Source organism: Anopheles coluzzii, chromosome 2 (assembly GCF_943734685.1).
Source record: "Anopheles coluzzii chromosome 2, AcolN3, whole genome shotgun sequence".
Taxonomy (NCBI): Eukaryota; Metazoa; Arthropoda; class Insecta; order Diptera; family Culicidae; genus Anopheles; species Anopheles coluzzii.
The window spans coordinates 118,941,451-118,959,519 of NC_064670.1; the positions used below are offsets into that span (position 1 = coordinate 118,941,451).

Here is an 18,069-nt window from a genome sequence, read left to right on the forward strand (position 1 = left end):
GCTTACTACAGTTAATTGGATGTCCATTCTGGACGAGCCCTTACATAGCACTTAAGCAAGTCAATTTTATTTTAAACATTTTGAGTAATTTACTACGTTTAGAATTGTGGCAAAATAATCAAAGTTGACAAAGTCATTTCAAATAATCTGACCAAAAACAAAATCTTTGAGAGCTTTTGTAAGTTTTAGGGAGCTTTTCTTATTTTCTAGTCGGTTTGTTACATCGATTTACATAGCTTTCAGAGAAAAAAACCTTATTTATCCTCATAAATTGTCACTTATCATTGTGACATTATGACATTGCAAAGAGCTTTTACATTCTAACCAGAAAAGCTCTTTCTGGCATTTTAAATTGCTATGTCTTGTTAAAGGTATAAATTAAAAAAAATATATGTAAATGAAAAGTCATATATGTTGTGCTAACACTGCAGTATATATCATACTTTAATATCCAGTATCTATTTCAACCGTACTTCAAATTCAAACCCTGCAAGCATCCGTTAAAACTGGAATTTTCCCATCAAACGGACACGATGGGCGCTTAACGACTTGCCGTGGAACGATCATCCTCCCGAGACGCCACACTCTACTGCTCGGATCACTTCGTCACCATCGTACGATCTCTCATCGGGTGGATCGAGTGTACGAGTCAACTGCCAGAAAAGTGGAACCATCTTATCGTTACACCATCAGTCGATCGCGGCATTTCGAACGGTAAGCAACCGGAGCAAGCGACGAACCTCTTTCGACGATCTCGGTAGAAAGAGAGTGCTTTTTTTTGTGTAGAAAGGGAGTAGTGTTTCTATGTTAAAACGTGAAGTGTGTGTAAAAGTGAGTTCTCGAAGTGAGTGAATTTAAAAGTAATAACTTAAACGTTCACCTATCGATAAAGTTCCAGTAAAGACACAGTGTGTAATGCAGAAACTCACTACACAGCAGGATGATATACCTTTAAATGTGCTCCAGTTATGCACCATTAGTTACTCTTCCTTCGGACGGTTATCTTAGCGTTGGATTTGAAATATTTCAACCGTGCCATGCTCACCGAAGCCAGGTGCAGTACGCGAGCTACGTGCAAAGCGGGACCAACAGATAAACGAAGCGTAGAGGCTTACTGACCGTGATTCATGAGTGTGTGTGTGTGTGGTGATGGTGTGGTGGTGGGTCGGCCGCTAAGACGGCAAAGGAACAATCTCAGCTTCTGAGCGCACGTGAGAACATTTTTACTTTACCATTTCCACTGTGTAAGCCTTTACCTTCAGTAGCAAGCGGGACGGTTAAGACGGCAGGCGGGCGAGCGGGCGTAAGAGTCACGCGCGAATGTTTCGACCGCAAATCTTACCATTCATTTTCACCCAATCTCTCTGTGTGAGTGTGTGCTGTGGTATTTTGATTTCAGTTCTTTCCAATTTTTTGTTATGTTCTGTTCCTGCTTTTGTGGATTTGGTGTCGGTGTGAAGCTGTAAAACGTCTACGAGTGGTCTTAACCTTTCCCGAGGCCCGGGGCAAAAGATGCAGTGAGCATACTGCGAAAAGGGCAAACGAAATATGGTGCAGCGTGCAGCAAGATCAATCCAACGCGAACGTTGCAGCACAACTTCCTCCCTGTTCCCGAGGAAAAACCCGTGTTCGGAAAGAAGGTGCATCGTGTTGTGAACATTTGTGCTGCCGCTTTTTTTGCTCTAACCGTAAAAAGCCCCTCCCTCATGCGTCGCTTTTTCCCGTTTTTGCTACCACAACCACACCAACGAATCCGGGAGTGAGAAATTAGATTTATGGATTTTTAAGTGCTTTATTGTATAAAAGATTTCTCCGTTTATTTGCGGGAGTGAGAGGGAGCTGTGTGCAAAGGGAGTACGAGGAAGCGCACCTACAGACACTACAGCACTACGGAGTACCTACGGACACGTCGCGAAGATTTGGTACGATTTTTCCGGTTCGTTTGAACGTATTATGGGCCCTTACTCCCAAAAGTGCATCATCACATTTTTCTTCCAACGCTTCTCCGCGCGTGAGTGTATGTATCAGTGCTGTGTGTGTATGTGTGTGTGTGAGTGTGCAGTGGAAGTGGCTTTTCCGGAACAATTTTTCACGAGTCACTCGTTTGCCACCCTTGCACCCCGCTACAACCTTGCAAGAGAGACACGCTGATTCGCACGTACCAAAATTCACGGTTCCGTCCCGGCGTTCGTGTTGCCGTGTGGATTCGATTTTGTGGCTTTTCCTTATGCTTGGAGTTTTCATGCTTGCTTTTTTCTCCCTCTCCCTTTCTCTCTTCTGGCACAGGGTATTGAAGAAGCCCGATTTTTCGGCTGACTGACGACGTCAAACCGTTTCGAAAAACGGGAGGAAACTATCCAAGGATGCTACGCCGCTGTACGACGAACAGTAAGTAACGCAATACTAGCGCTAGCGCAGCTACACCACACACCAACAGTGTGATACCCAAAACAGAGTAGGCGAGCGAGGAAGAAAGTGGAAAACGCGAAATTTCAAAACCACCGTTTTGGGATAAAACCGTTGCTGGAGTCTAAAATTAGCATAACGCGGTGCAACCACCAAGGATTTTTCTCGCACGAACGAGCAACAGAAACATTTTCCTTATGATCCGTTAAGCTCGCGCTTGAGTTCACGATCCACAAGCGCTCCATTCCTTCCACTAGTATTGGGGGTATAAGGGAGGGAATGGAAATTCTTTTCCCGAATTGGCAAATAGAGTGGAAGAGTCATCTGTCCGTCATCACCTTGCTAAGGGAAGGAGGTTTTGGTTCCGCGAGCCACCCCACCTCTCGTTGACGATGGGGCGTCATTTTTCATGCTTTCAATCCGTCCCGAACGGTTAGCAGGTTAGGTGGATGAAGGTGCATCAGACTCGCTCGCTTCCTTCCGATAGCATCTTCACGGCTGTGTGTGTGTGTGTTTGGTTGTTGTGGTTTTTCTTCTTCAGTGCTCGGGATGTTTTTCCCTTTTAAAATATACACGGTGTGGTTTTGCAGCATCGTTCAGTAGATTATGATGTTAAGGGAAGAGGAAGTTTCTTTACACAGCTTTCTTCTATCTATCTACGTGGGGCTGATATTTGAGTAAACAATTTGCATTTGATTTTGTTCTACACAGGTAGGGTTGAAAGGTTGCTAGAATCTATTGTAACTGTTGCTTGTACCGGGAAGCGCGTAACGAGCAAAATGGATTGAAATGTATGCAATTGAATTGGATCGGATGTTTGCTCTTGGTTTGTCACGTCTGAGATAAAGCATTGATGTCGAAAGAAGCACTTTTGAGGAGCATGGCTTATGGCTCTAATCATGTTTTTGTTTCGTGAAGGTTCTTAATGGATTTAGTATCAATAAAGTTAATAAAATGAGGATTATAAATTTTAGTGACGCTAAAGCAAAACCGATGCCCTCACGTATTTTGAGCTTATATCTCTTGATAAAATGGCAAAAACCATATTTTTCTCTCATCTTTGCCGTAGATAATGTATTAATAGCATTAAAACATCCTCCTTTCCTTCTTTTGCTTTTGATCGTATGCCGCCTGCCGCATTGGGAGTGAAAAGGGCAAAGAAAGGACCCACCCTACCCTACAATTAACTGCCAAAAAAGTAGCAAACCTAGAATACCATTGCTTTATCACTAACGTTCATCAAATAATGAACGACGTTTGTATGCCATTTTCCGCCTCCAGAAGTGGAAGTCTTCTACGTGCACAGGTGCTGTCCCCGGCCATTGAAAACATGTATCCGTTCATTCTTTCTGCTGGAAACCATCGCCAACACCTGCCGCTTCTCATATAGTGTGGCAACCGAAATCGAATTGGACTCGTGATCGTTAAAGTGGAACGTAAAATTTTCGTCATTCTGGGCTTACCAATAGGATCTTGAGTTTTGGGGGCAGAATGTGTTGGCTTTACGAGTCCGCCCAACCCTATGCCCTTTAGCGAGGGAGAATTGGAAAGAATTCAAAGTGTTTCGTTGTTGCTTATTTTATAGTGACCGATAAAGGCGAACGGCGAAGGAACTGGGTTTGTTTCATTTCCTACCGTGCACGACGGGGAACCGCGATCGCACGACGGTTCTCTAAATTGGATCGTTTGAATGCTTTAATGATGGAATGGGCTTAATTGGAAAGTTTCGTTTTGTTTTTTAATGAATTTGCTTGTTAATTTGCTTATGAATACTAATTTTGGGTGGAGCTTCACTGTAACAAGTCATTTTCAACAACACTTTCTTGGTGTTCCGGGTAACATTTGGAACACATTGTTGGAAATGCTTCCTCAAATGAACGAAAAAACGATCATAACGAAGCATAAAGCTCGTTGTAAAATTAACACTTTTGTACATTAACATCTTTTTCTCAATTCTAAGCGAAATTATTTAGCCTTCAAGCATGAATCGTTAAAACACACACGGCACGCGGGTGGTCGGGTGGACCTTTACTAACAAAGCGACAGCTCAGCTCAGTCGTTGGCGCTAACTTCACTCCCCGTTTTGGATGTCCCCTTCTCTATCCTCCTCACCACTACAAATCCGTGTAATTTATGCTAAGCTAGAGGCTTTTAGTGCTTTACGCCCCGAAGCCAAAACGAGCCGGCACACACGCCCGGCTTATCATGTTTGGGCTCTCGAGCCCGAGTATTGATTGGCGTGCTTATGTGCGGCACGCATCGATTGTGTATGTCTGCGCATGAACGATGCTGCTCTGCCTCACAGTGGCATCAATCAAACTTCGAACACGTGTGTGTGTGTGTGTGGATCCGGTTAACATGTTTTGGTCTCCGGGACTAGTACCGTCTAGCCAAGAAGACGAATTTATGGTTCACGCTTCTGAACGGCCACCAACATCACCATCAACCGTCCCACCCACAAAGCGAAGGCGGATGTGCGAAAAAACAAGACCAACGGGGAAGGAGCTAGAATTTCATTCCCCAAACAACATCGGCATCGAGAAAAAACCCCCTCGCTTGTTGAAGCTTTGGCGCCGGCGATTGGGAAGATCCGGTTCGAGATGAAAATGAAAACCGCTAAGAATGGGTTCTCCCTTTTGCTGCCTGGAAGGAGACAAAAACGATCGATTAGAGACGATCAAAGTTTTGTTGGTGGCCATCGTGAAGGCATATGTCACACACATACACACACATACACACACACACACTGCTCATCAAACGTGGCGAGGGAAGGAATGTCATTCCCTTTCCCGTAACAGCGGTATTTGCTCGCTCTTTCTTCCTGCCGGCCGGCCCGCACCGGCGGCTGTAATTATGATAAATATAAAAATTCAAATGAGGCATATTTTAATGTTTACGACCCTTTTGGGACGTCGTAAAGCGGGCTGACAAATGTGTGTCAACATGTTTGTTTATTGAGTTGTAGCGGCCGTGTGTAGTAGTAGTAGTAATGCGTTCGAGCGACGAACCTTGCCGATCGCGTGCAGCACGGGAGCGGGTGTGCTGGCCGAGAGCAACAGGAGTTGTGCGTGATTTACTTTTATTTTAAACTCGTTCACCTGTAGATGTTTGCTTTGAAGAGGCTTTGCAAACACACACACAGAAACACACACACATACAAAAACCTAGGCTCCCTAGGTACCACTACTAACTTATGTGGAGCATAACATTTTATGACTATTTTCAAACCCACTCAAAATCACTTTTCGTGTTTGCTGTAGCTGGTTTGCTGATGTGACGTGAAAGGGAAAGGAACGGATCTGTCACATTAGGCAGATGGTTTGTTTATGTTATCGATCGGAGGGAGTGGTAGAACATGTTTGATGCTTTTTGTTTTGTTTAAGATGGGTCATCAATATGAGAGTTCTTTTGCAGGAGGATGAAGGAGCGATAATTTACACTATTAATTAGCGAAAAATAGTGATTAAATGTGTTCGTGCTTGTGGTAGTTTGTTTTCCCTCAAGAGGGCGTTTTCAACTTCTATACGTACAATTGCACTTATGTAACATGAAAGCTTTCTGAGTACTTATTTTAGATAAAAAAATATCTATATTAAATACAAAAAATAACTTTTAAAAATTAAAAGATAAAAATCGAACGGAAGAAGAAAATTAGAATTTGCAATAATTTTTTGTCTTTTTAGTGTTCTTTTCAGCACCCAACGCCATCTGGCAGAACCTACCGGAACTGTTGCAGCTAACAGTTTCACATTATGGTAGTTGTCAGTAGTTTGATCAAGGGAGGCATTTGTTATTCAAATTTTACGTTTATTCTTTTAAACGCTCAAAGAAATTGTTTTGCCGACTACTCTTCGGACATTCATTCATTTGATCTCACTATCATTTACGTGAAGTTTTTTTTCTTCTTTTACAAAATTATTCAAAATGAGTTACACTAAAGCCTTGTACAACTCGTGTTTTAATTTTAATTGACAATTTATGACAAACTCAAAAAATTCTGGAGTAAAGACATTTTAATAGACTTGGAATGCCGATAAATGCTGTCTTTAATCTAGTTTATCAACCCAAAAAAATGAGTTAGAAACAAAGAAAAGTTGCAAATTGCTCATAATAAATTGCGCCCAGCAGAGCACTATTAACACTCTCTCACTCTCCCTCTCTTCACAACTCCAGTTCCACCTTTCGACTCTCGGCAATAAAACACTTCAAACACAGTCACATCCTCAAATAATAACTGGTGTGCCACTGATGCCTCGTCCCTAGAAGTGCCCTTAAAGATTTTATTGTCTCGGCTTATCTATCTCTCCCATGGGGTGGTGGTCCCTCCGCCGAATTAAAATCTCACTCAGCTCAGCTCGCTCACTCATAATGAAACACAATTCTTAAACTTTTCATTTAATAGCGCCTCCCCCCGAAGGATCTCCTGCTGCCTGGGAAGGATACAATAATTCCCAGCAGGGTGCCTAATCGAGGCGTCCTTTTCTCATCCCACCACGTGGGTCATTTAAGGTTCGGGCGGGTGTTAAGAAAAAAGAGAGAAAGAAAGAACCGGACCATCCTCTAATTTCGAATGCTGTCAAATAAATGGGAAAAATCAATAGCAACATTTCGGACACATTTTTTGGTACTGGGGGAGGGGGGCACACACACACAAACACTCCCATTTATTGGAGTGTTCTGATCTGTTCTGATCTGCAAGCGCCCTTTATAGACAGCGTCTTTCTTCTACCTCTTTCTCAATAATTTAATGTTCGAATTCGAAACCTCCATCACTCATTTGCATAATTGATTTTATCTTGTTTGCTCTCTCTCTCTCTCTCCCGCTTGCTCTCACCCACATGCAGTCCACCCGTCGTCACCCAGTGTTTGTGAGTGTTTGGGCGGCTCGAATTCACGGAAGCGGGTGGCCAATGTGACGGGGGATGATTTTATCATACGCCTTTCCGTTTCAGTGCTGCTTTATTTCTTCCCACTGTCAACACTCATTGGCGTCATCGGCAAGCAAGGGTGGATTGGTTGGAGCAGGAGCAGGAGCGGGCTGGACCGGCCGGTCGCCTGATCGCAAAATCACAAATTGGGAAATTAAACGAGAATTTGTGGAATGTGTATTTGCCGTCTGCGTGCTGGAGATGGGTTTTGATGGTTGCCTTACCTCCCCATCCTCACTCTTAAGCCCCCCCCCCCCTATTTCCCTTTTCTTAAGCTTTCCTTTCTTCTGCCCAAACGCTGTGAAACGCGCGTGATCTATTTCAGAAGGAATCGATGACACTTGGAGCAAGCTGTTTGGGCCAGAACGTGTTCCCCGTTTCCTTCATCTCCCCCCATGTGCGGATCCGGATCGTTAATGCTCGTGTTGTAACTTTTTACGAGCCGATCTTTTCACAGTGAAAATGGATGTAAATTCGGTCCCAAGGACGACGGGCCCGGTTGCCTTCTGTACAGTTTGGATTATAATTAGCTTGAAAGGGAATGCAGCGCCTATGGGATAGGAACATCCGGGTGCGACCGTTTGTGGCTTCTTGATTTGGTGGGGGAGGTGTTTGAACCCTCATTTACGGCGACAGCGCGACATAAATAGCAGCACCGATCTCTATCGCGTGAAGGTGTGCGCGAGACCCGGCGTAAGGTGGGCCGGGATGGAAGCGGTACGTTTATGTTCGATTGTGCCGATCGAACCGGGTGAAGATGGAGCGATAGGTGGGAGGAGTGGGTCGTAAAATTGTCGTCCTATGAGTGTAAGGAATAGCAGATCACATCTTCTTGGAATGAAGATGGGCTTTAAAGACACATGTTGAAGATGGACTTTAAGGCTGGTTTTGTTGTGGGATCGCTTTTTTGTATTGTATTAATACATCATCGATAAGAAACTTATTTATTTGAGGATTAAATTGTTGAAATAAGGATAGATAATTTCACAATGCATGAAGTGCCGATTTACGTAATGAAAATTGTACAAAAAAGCGAATTTAAACCTTTTACATGGTGCTAAATGTCGATTTTATCGCAGTTTTGTAGAAACTTTATGAATGATTACGTTGTGTAGATACAAAAATACCTTTTTGTATACATGTATATGTATCTTGAAGCCTTTCTGCTATATTTACTTTAATAAGTTATTACCTTCTATTGGGAATGGTTGTCCTTTTTTGTCATCCCAGTTGAGCAATGGTCATTTGTAGACCTGATTGTGACGTATAATTTATACCATGAACAGTACAGAAATTGAGCCAGTTGGGGATTGATTGGCTTTGTTCAATGTTCATTATCCAAGCCTTGCTATCAGTCCACTGGGTTGTTTTAAAAGCTAAAATTTTAGCCATAAAAACTATAAAAAGAGCTATAAAATCATATTTTTGTTTGATCCGGTTCGAAGGACTAAATCTGAAATGTAATGCTATGGTCAATGATTTGATTGAGTTGTGTTAGTTATTGATCTCATTTTTACAGTCTTTCAGTCTATCTTATGATTAAATATCAATTGGAATTATCAATTAGTCTAAAGACGATAATATGCCACGAAAATAACAAGATTAAACCGGTTAAGTACGATTTTTTAAGAATTATTAAGGAAAGTAAATAGTAATTATGAGCTAATTGAGGCTATTTGTAAAATTTCAACAAGCCCAATGGGGATTTCATTCCACCACTTACAGTGTGTGATTCAGAAAAGTCTTATTCGAGCAATATTTAGGGGAACTGTGCTCATCGCCTAACTCCCAATTTTTAACCCTGCCTGTGACGATGGGATAATTTATTGCTCCTTTCACTTTTCACCGTACACAGTAGCAAACTCACCAACCATACACACAAAAGGAAGGGGACAGGAAAACGGCTTCGCTTATTTGGGGACGTCCCGAGAAAACGAGAAGAGTCGAACCATTGGGACATTATTTCCGGTACCCGGGCCCGGACATTCCAGCACCGTCATCAAAACCGGCACCGTACACGAGAATCCTTTTCGGTGAACCGAACGTGGAGATGATGATGACACAGTGCGTGGTTTATTAGATTGTCACAGTTAGTTGGAAGTTTTATTTTTTGCTTTTCCTATCGTTTTTTCCCTTTTTGGCGAACAAAACTGTGCTTCTCAGCAGAAATGGATTTTTTTAACTTGTACCGTTTTTTTACTTCGTTTAAACGGAAAAAGGGGAAAAACGGCAGTCCGATCCTTTGATTGAAATATGAACCACAAAGCACCCCGGTTCGGTTTCTGCGGCCTCTTCTTTCCGCGCGAGCAAAAGCGTCTTGTGATTCATTTCCATTTGCGCAACAACTTTCGTTCGCTTTTGCACTTTCTCGTTCGTTTTAACGATAAAAAATCCCTCTTTTCCTTTCCATTTTCAGGCCGTCTGTTGTTCTTTCTTGTCGCTGCTCTGCTTTTGCTGACCGTACCGGATGGTGCTCGTGGCAATGGTACGGGCGAGCCAACTGGAGCCGTCCGCACGGTAATGGATCTGATGGAGGTGATGCTGAATCGGGACATTCTGGATATGCTGCAAAACGGTGGCTTCGACTTCCGGCAGCCGGCTCGCATCTTCCTTCCGCCCAAGTTTTACTCCATCGTGCCGTACGACCAGGGCCACCAAAGCCCGGACCAGATACTGGGCAGCAGCCACCTTGCCGCCCCACCCGTGGTGACAATTGCCAGTGGTGGTGGTGCTGCTGCTGGAAAAGCCACCCAACCCGAGCAGCCACCATCTGGTGCGTCCGTGGTCGATAAACTCGCCCGTGCCGAGCAGGGCGGCGGCAGCAGGATCAACTTGATTTCGTATTCCGATGGCAAAGTGACGACAGGCCGTGGCCGTGGCGGGCATCCTGCGGTGACCAATAAGGGAAGCGAAACATTAGAGAAAAATGTCGGTACAAATGTGAATGGGGCAACGAATTTCCCGCACAGTGGCAACAGGAAGCAAACGACGCCAGCAAACGACCGGCAGCAGCCGTCCCTAACGACCTCGATAACGGATCAAACGGTGTCACAAAATGTCGGCCGCACACTTCCGACATCCGGCCGGGTGGGGGACGTTGGTGGAAGGTGAGTTGAAGTCGCTTTTCATGCCAGGTTTTGTGTGTGGTTTCTTGCACACAATTTCTCGCCCCAAAACGACACGACAGGTGAGCGCCATCGAAGCAGGCTGTCGGATTCATTTAAAGAGGTGAAAATAATACAAAGAAAGAGAGAGAGAGAGAGAGAGAGAGAGAGAGAGAGAGAAAACTCTAGAATTCCTAGAAGCGCCCAGATGGGATGGATCGTTTACGGGCGCGTTATTTGTGGTCTTTTGGCGGACTGGCCTCTTCATCACACCAAAACGAAAAACATTTTTTTCAGTTTTCAAGAATGTGTACGGCAAATAACGTGCATTTGCTTTTTTTCCTTTTTTCTTTCATATTTTTCTGTACCACCCGCTGGGAATGGCGATCAGCAGCACGACGGATCAGCTACGTTCGGCCCTGCCCGGTGAACCGGATGTCGATTATCCGATATTGGGTAGCGTGCCGGCGACACAGTTCACCTGCGACAACCGTCATCATGGTAAGTGTGGTTGGGAAGGTTGGCGCAGACGAATTTTGATTGCAAAATTTATTAAAAAAAGAGGGCCCTGGTGCCATGACCAGGATACACACACACACACGTTCGAATTAGATTTATGTGTATCAAAACAGCGCGAAATTCGAGCGTTTTCGGTTAGATAGGATCTTCCTCTAAAGCCCTTCAATTTTGACAGTAAACTAAGAAGACATCATTGCAGTAAATTACCTCCACAAGAACTAGATAAGCATCGCCTTACAATAGGGATGATAAATCAACCTCCCAAAAAAACACACCTCCATTAGTATGCACGTGCACAAAGCGTGGACACCATCTTTGGTCGTATCTCATTCCATCCCTTGCAAGAATGGCTCTTCATTACGGCGGCCGGGTCGGTCGGTCGGTCGGCGCTTTAGCCATTTTGTAAGCAACGGCACATTAATTAAAACCCTTCACGAAAGGTTAGCAGAGAGTAGCTTTGGACACTACGAGGTGCAAAAAGATGAATGCGTTCAGTTTGCTTCAGCTTGACTAGCTGGAGTTGGCCGCTTACGGGGACATCCATCATTATTACTGCCTTGGGGCGGGTGCGCGATGAACCCCCGGTATGAAGCGTTGTTGTGCCCGACTAAACGTCGCTTCATAAATGAGATGTCACCAAACGAACGAACTTAGTCCCCGCGTTGAAAAATGAATCCAAACCTAATGAGAGACAGGGGGGAAATAGATCGAAGTCGAAAACGCTCTGAAGCACTCTGAAGTACGCAACACGAACCAGCGTTTGATTTATTGACGATCGTTTGTGACCTGGCACGGTGGGATGGCGGATATATAGCGCTGTTCGAGCAAGGAAGGAGCGAGAGAGAGAGAGATAGAGCAGAACAACACGTGCGATTAGTATCTGTATCGATGGATGCGTGGGCTTACGAAATTGCTACCGCTTCGACCGGGAGCTTTGCCGGGACGATTTGCCTTCATTTGTGCCGGTTTCTAACAAAAAAGCGGGGAGGATGTGTCTAATCCTCCTTCATCATGCGGCAATCTCGTGTCGGAACGTGACGCCAGAAGCCGGCATTGATATTAGCATATGAAAAGGAGGCGCGACCGGGGAGCGCGCCCAAACTCCGGGCGATTCGTGGCCTTCACAAATCCAATCTCCAATATCGCTTGCCCCGAAATCTTAATATCGAAATCTTATCGTTTTCACACCCCGTTTTTTTTTTTTTGTTTTATTTGTTCGTATTCCAGGTTATTATGCCGACGTTGAGACACGGTGCCAAGTGTTCCGGGTGTGCGCCAACACCGATTCGACCGGGCGTGGCTTTGCGTTCCTCTGCCCCAATGGGACACTCTTCAATCAGCGCCATCTGGTGTGCGATTGGTACATGAACGTGCGGTGCGAGGAAAGTGAGAGCCTTTACGGTGTGAATGAAGCGATCGGTCGGACGGACAGCGGTATGGGCCGGATGTTGATGAGTGGAGATCGGCAGGATATGATGGATGTTGTGATGTCGATGGTTACCTACCCGATGCGTTCGTTGATGGACCTCATGAACGGGGTCGGTGTGATCGAGGAGCGTGTGGGCGAACCGGAGGTACAGGAGGGGGAGGAGATTGGAGTGCCACCGACTGTGGAGGGTGAACAGTACGTGACGGAACCAGAAACGGGGCTAGAACCACCGTTTCAACAAGGAAGAATACAATACAGCCCTCAACCGGTGGTGAATCAGTACGGCGGACCAGTGGGGAATAGCTTTGGAGCAGATGTTAGTCCACCTGTTAGTGATCCAAACGGCGCTATTGGGTCGAATGTGTACCGACCAAAGTTGGATAATGTTTATGTGTCTAGTCTTGGGACGCTTTCAACCGATCCTGGTTCTGGGTTCGATCCGCAGCGCTCCACACTACTTACCAGAACGGAAGGATCAGTGAGAACCGTGTCCGGAGTGCCACAAGCAGATTCGTACGGCATTGTAAATCAGGTGAGTGAATGCGGATTAATTTTAGGGGGCTCATCGGTGGGCAAGTTATGACACGATTCAAAAGCGTCATTTCTTACAACCATAGTCATAGCTCAGTTAAGCTCCATAAGTTTACGACCATAGTTAAGCTCTTTAGGAATAGAAACTGAAGTTATACGAAAACTGGAATTGAACTTGAACCCATACCCATCTCTGGGGGTTATATTAAACCCATAATGATCCTGAAACTGATACTGAAAACACATCTCAGAGTTGGACCCACACAGATTCAGGAACATATTTTGATCCTATTGCATGCTTTAAACTAGTGCCTAACCCATAATGATCCTGGCATTGACCGTGTACCTATCGAACTGGAATACTGGAATTTATTCTTAACCCATATTGGCTTTTACACTGATTTCAAATCCAGATTTCGATTCGAATGCCTTGAACTGTATTCCCAAACTCATGCGGGCTTTGGAACTGTTGATGAGTCTATATTCGATTCAGTAACTGATTCCATTGGTTTTACGATCTATTCCCGGCAGTGCATGTAGTGTAGTTGTAGTGTAGGAGTGTAGTTTCAGTACAGAAATCCTTCGTAGAAATTTAGCGCTTTTATACGGTGATGATAACAAATTCCTCACTATTTAGAATAAGTCATTGCAAGTTACTACAGGAATTTTGTGTGATTCCGGTAGAGGCGCTGGCGTAACGATTTGCTCTTCGCTCTTCTTTATCTGAAATTAAACCTAGTGTTGGAAAAAAGCTCCGATGTCTTGTAATCAAATTGCTTAAAAAAATGTAAAATAGGTAAGTTTGTAACTTCTTGCCACCTACACAAAATGACTCAATTTAAAACCGATATGATAGAGCAACATTACTGACCAGTATAGAAAGCTCATTTAAAATTCTACGGAAAACAATAACATAAGCTGAAACAATGCCGATCTACTGAAAGTCCCTTGGATAATAGGACGTTATAAAAAAGGCGATAATTGATCAAGTGCTACACCGATCCTGCTGGAAGTGGAACGTCATCTTCCCACCCCAATAATGACACATTGTTTATTGCACCGACCGAAGTTTTGCTGAACGGTTTCGAGTGGTAATCGATAACATTATCCTATTACCTTTATCACACCGCTTGCAGGCCCCCAAGCCCTACTACGGTTTATAGATGTCCGTCCGGGTTTGAGTACTTCATCAATATAATGATTCGTCTTAAGGTTTAACGCCCGAGAACCGTTTTCTCAACTTCTGCCGTTAGCGACCGATGTGCTGGCTATGGTCCTTTTCCTTTTTGGTAGTACCATCATCCCAACTGCGGTTTATACGCTTCCCTCGCTGTCGTCCACTTCGTCACACCGGTTTGCCTGGTTGACGACGTTTCGGTTCGGTTCATTATGAGCTGAAAGTTTAATTTATCACCCAAAAAGGAAAGTTTACCCTCCTGATGGCTCGTGACAACGGGAGACAACGGGTGGACAGTTTTAGTTTTCGGCACTTATTTGACTGGCAACGATCCGTATCATCGAAAGTTTACAGCCATCCTGAGCGGTGAGAAATATGTGTGTGTGTCCGTCCTTGTGCAAAATGCGTTGGAGTAGGGGAACACTGATAATCGACAGACTGGACTGGAGTGAAAAGATGATAATGAGGGATAAAAGGAGCTACACCACAAACAGCGTAAGCGTTTTGCACGCCGCCGTCCTCACAGCGACACCGTGTGGGAAGTTTTCGGAAAAAATGGGTTGGTAAATTTACATCCAACAATGTGTAAAACAAAAGCAAAAAAGCTCAACGAACAACCATCTCAAGCATCATTGAAGAGAGCTTAATCTGGACACCCCCACCGGGTGGTGCCGTTTTTTGACACTTCAGCCACCGCCCGGCTCGGCTCGAGATGGTTGCGGCATGTTTGCACAGTTTTGCAAACTAATGCCTAACAGTGGGGTGATTGGAAAGGGAAGCTGTACGTCTGAGCTTTACGCCCTCATTCACGTGCAAACGTACCCCCCCTTTCGAGTGCTCGGTTCTAGTGGGAAAACTGTATGATTGAAACATCCAGCTGAGCATTCCACTTACAGGGATTTCCGTTGTAAAAAAGGGGCTGGTGTGGGAAAAATAGTTGTGACAAAGCACTTTTGCAGCATGATTGGCAATATGTCCGGTATTTGGGAGCAAGTTAGAGACAGAGAAAGAGAGGGAGAGAAACGACAAAGGCGTGGATAGCGTGGATTACATGCATGGGAAATGTTCTGTGGAAATAAACAGCAGGCCATGGATTAAATTGAACATTTTCCGACCCGCATTGGAATCCTTTCTGGAAGGATTGTGTGCTAGGAATTAGGTTCAAAAGGACTTCACTTCTCTTGAAAGAATGCAATTGATTGAGCTTAATTAATGCCGCTTCTTATTAATGACCCTTTTTTTTATTTTTCCCCAGAACCAGGCCGGATTTTCCAATCCCATCGCAACGAACGTTCAATTGGTGCGAGCAGATCTGATCAAATCCTGGAACGACCAGCAGCGACCAGTCCTACCGCATCAGACGCCTTCGCTGAAACTTGCACCCGTTCCACGAATTTCCCAGCAGTCCTACAAAATTCCAAAGCCTCCCCGCCAGCAGCACCAGTATCAACAACCGCATCCACAGACACCGAGTGCCATCTATCGGCAAGGATCGATACTACCACCGACGGGCGTTTTGCCACCATCCACCCTAACACGCACCGTATTGATCGGGGCCAACAACAAGCACGGCGATCTGCCCTCGGCCCATTGGTTTGCTCCCCCCGTACGGCAAGTGCTTCCGATCCAGCGGGTAACCGTTGTACCGGAAAATACGTACCAGCAGCAGCAGCAGCATCATCAGCAACAACAATACCACCAGCAGCACCATCAGCAGCACCATCAGCACCATCAGCAACAACTCCATCAGCAGCAACAAAGTCACACACGACCGACAAACTTTTACCATCCGGTTGGTACTGGCTCTGGTAGCCTTTTGCCTCACAGCACTGCCTCACAGCCTACTACAGTTGCTCAACGAACAGTGCCTCAAGTACAAGCAAACTTACCCTATACGACCCCCGTGGCAACACTACAGGGTGGTCCTGTGGTACATTACCCGTACAACCATCCTCCATCCCACACCGCGGTGCAACAAGTTCCGGGCGCGGCAAGCAATCGGGACGGAAGTTACGCAGCTTACCAACAGCAGCAGCACCAGCAGCAGCAGCTTCTACTGCGCCGCAGCGATAATGTACCAACGCCGGTACCAACCGCGACCAATGTAGTTCCCCGAAGGAGGCTTCAAACGAGCACGGTGCTACAGGTAGTGCCCGCGCTAAGCTTTTACCTTAACGATGCCGAGGAAAAGCGAGCGTTCGATGCTGCCGTCCGGCAGGGACTGTTTGACGAGCGGAGGCGTAGCGGTCGGGCCTACACGTCGTACCAGGTACCGCTGGGCAGTGTGGGACATCTTGGAGCGCTGTCGTAGGCCGACCGGTCTGTACTAAGAACTAATGTAATTTATTGGAAGTTCGTCTCGCAAGCTCGCAAGTGCGGTGCGGCTCAAAAGCGATGTCCTTTGAACGGTGAACGAAACTGTACAGCAGTGGCACAGCGCACGTTTGTGGGCTGAATAGTACGGATGAGATTATGATAGGATGCATATAAAGAGAGGAAAATAAAGCAAAGTAAAGAAAGTAATGAATCGATGTTGGTATCAAAGGGCACAGGGGTGTGCAAGCGCTTTGAAAGCTTTTGCATTTTGTTGTTGTTGTTGTTGTTTAACGCATTCCATGGAATTACTTTTCCACTGCGATGAGATCCAATCAGCAGCAGCACGAAGCGTACGATCGCATGAGCAAAGGAGACAATAAATTTGATTCATCGCACTAGTGTTGTGTGACGCACAGGTCGCAGTCGGTGGGCTGGTCGGAAAGGATGGTTTTAATGAGATTGTACCTTTTTCCAATTGCTGTTCTATTTCTAGAGAAATGTTTTACTGGTAAGTGTACCGCTGGTATTCGTTGCGTTTCGATTGGTTTGGTTGGAGGAAAGGTCGTGCGGGATGCAGAAGCAAACAGCAAAAACCGGTGTGGCCTTTCAAGTGTGATTTGATTATCGATTTTTTGTTTTTTGCTTCCATTCACGGGTTCTGGGACTGTGTAAATGTAAATTTAAGTGATCCTTAATGTAACGGTTCACATGGGCCAGCTAGTTGGAACTAGACAGATATTTCAATGGAATTTATTATGTTTTTTTAGGATTAAAACTGTTTTTTGAATGCTTCAATCTAACAATTAGACCAATTGGACCCAATCGGAATGCACCAAATTACAGTTGGAACTCGTTATTTGAACACTTTTTCGTTGGGTAAATTGGGTTAAATGGCAAATTGAAAAAGTCAGAGCATTATAATGGTTTTCTAAGAAAAAATCGGGATCTGTTTCGATGGACGTTCGATGGAACAAAAAGGTGTCAATTAAAAAGCACAAATTTTATATCAGATAACTGACAATTCATGTTCTGTTAGTGCTTGCAAGCGATAAATTTCAATAAGTTGAAGTGTAGACTTTTTTACATAAACTTTAAAGTCATTTAAAAAAATATCGTGTTCAGCTAAAGCTCTTTTAACCAAAATCCCATAGAAAGTAAAGTATGAAAGCAGTTGGTTTAAAATGTATGTCTATATAACTCGAAGTCCTCAAACTGTGATTCAACTATTCATCAAAAGACACAGGTACAACCATTCTATGTTTAAACTTTGCTGGCTTTAAAATCTCTAGCTGATACCATTTGATAACATATTTTGATAGAACTGTATTCGTCGGAAAGCTCCTTTCTTGGCTATTTAATTTGAGATACAATCGATCTGCTCGACTTTATTCATGTTTTTCCTTTCGCGATCCAACAAATGAAACCCTCGAAGCGCTTTTAAAGCAATCAATTTGAATGCCAATGCACCGAAAATGCTTCACATTTGCAGCAGACGTACACTCACACACACGCACACCTGGCGAATAAAGCGCCGTAAATTCGTTGCAGTGACGCGTGTTAAGCACCGGCAGCATAATCGGTCCAGCACCCAAATCATCCAGCCGGTTAAAGGGTGGTGGGAAACCCCAAAACGAGGTGGGGGAGGAGGAGCTGGCATAT

General features: G+C 44.7%; 2 protein-coding genes across 5 annotated transcripts in view; one reads left to right on the forward strand and one right to left on the reverse strand.

The window, feature by feature from the left end:
• LOC120947909 (probable beta-hexosaminidase fdl) overlaps nucleotides 1-18,069 on the reverse strand; it is a 359,113-nt gene that overhangs the window by 189,159 nt on the left and 151,885 nt on the right. The window lies entirely within an intron of this gene.
• LOC120951740 (polycomb protein Asx-like) lies at nucleotides 614-16,617 on the forward strand. Of its 4 annotated transcripts, none has more exons than XM_049607852.1 (6): nucleotides 614-714; nucleotides 2,287-2,388; nucleotides 9,751-10,441; nucleotides 10,830-10,939; nucleotides 12,185-12,918; nucleotides 15,350-16,617. In XM_049607852.1, exons 2-6 carry the CDS (start codon nucleotides 2,364-2,366, stop codon nucleotides 16,403-16,405), a joined length of 2,616 nt encoding a protein of 871 aa, XP_049463809.1. In that variant the 5' UTR covers nucleotides 614-714; nucleotides 2,287-2,363; the 3' UTR covers nucleotides 16,406-16,617. The 4 variants fall into 4 exon arrangements, with proteins under 4 accessions (XP_049463809.1, XP_049463813.1, XP_049463811.1 ...); XM_049607856.1 differs by having other exon boundaries at nucleotides 10,833-10,939; XM_049607854.1 differs by lacking the exon at nucleotides 614-714 and adding an exon at nucleotides 776-844.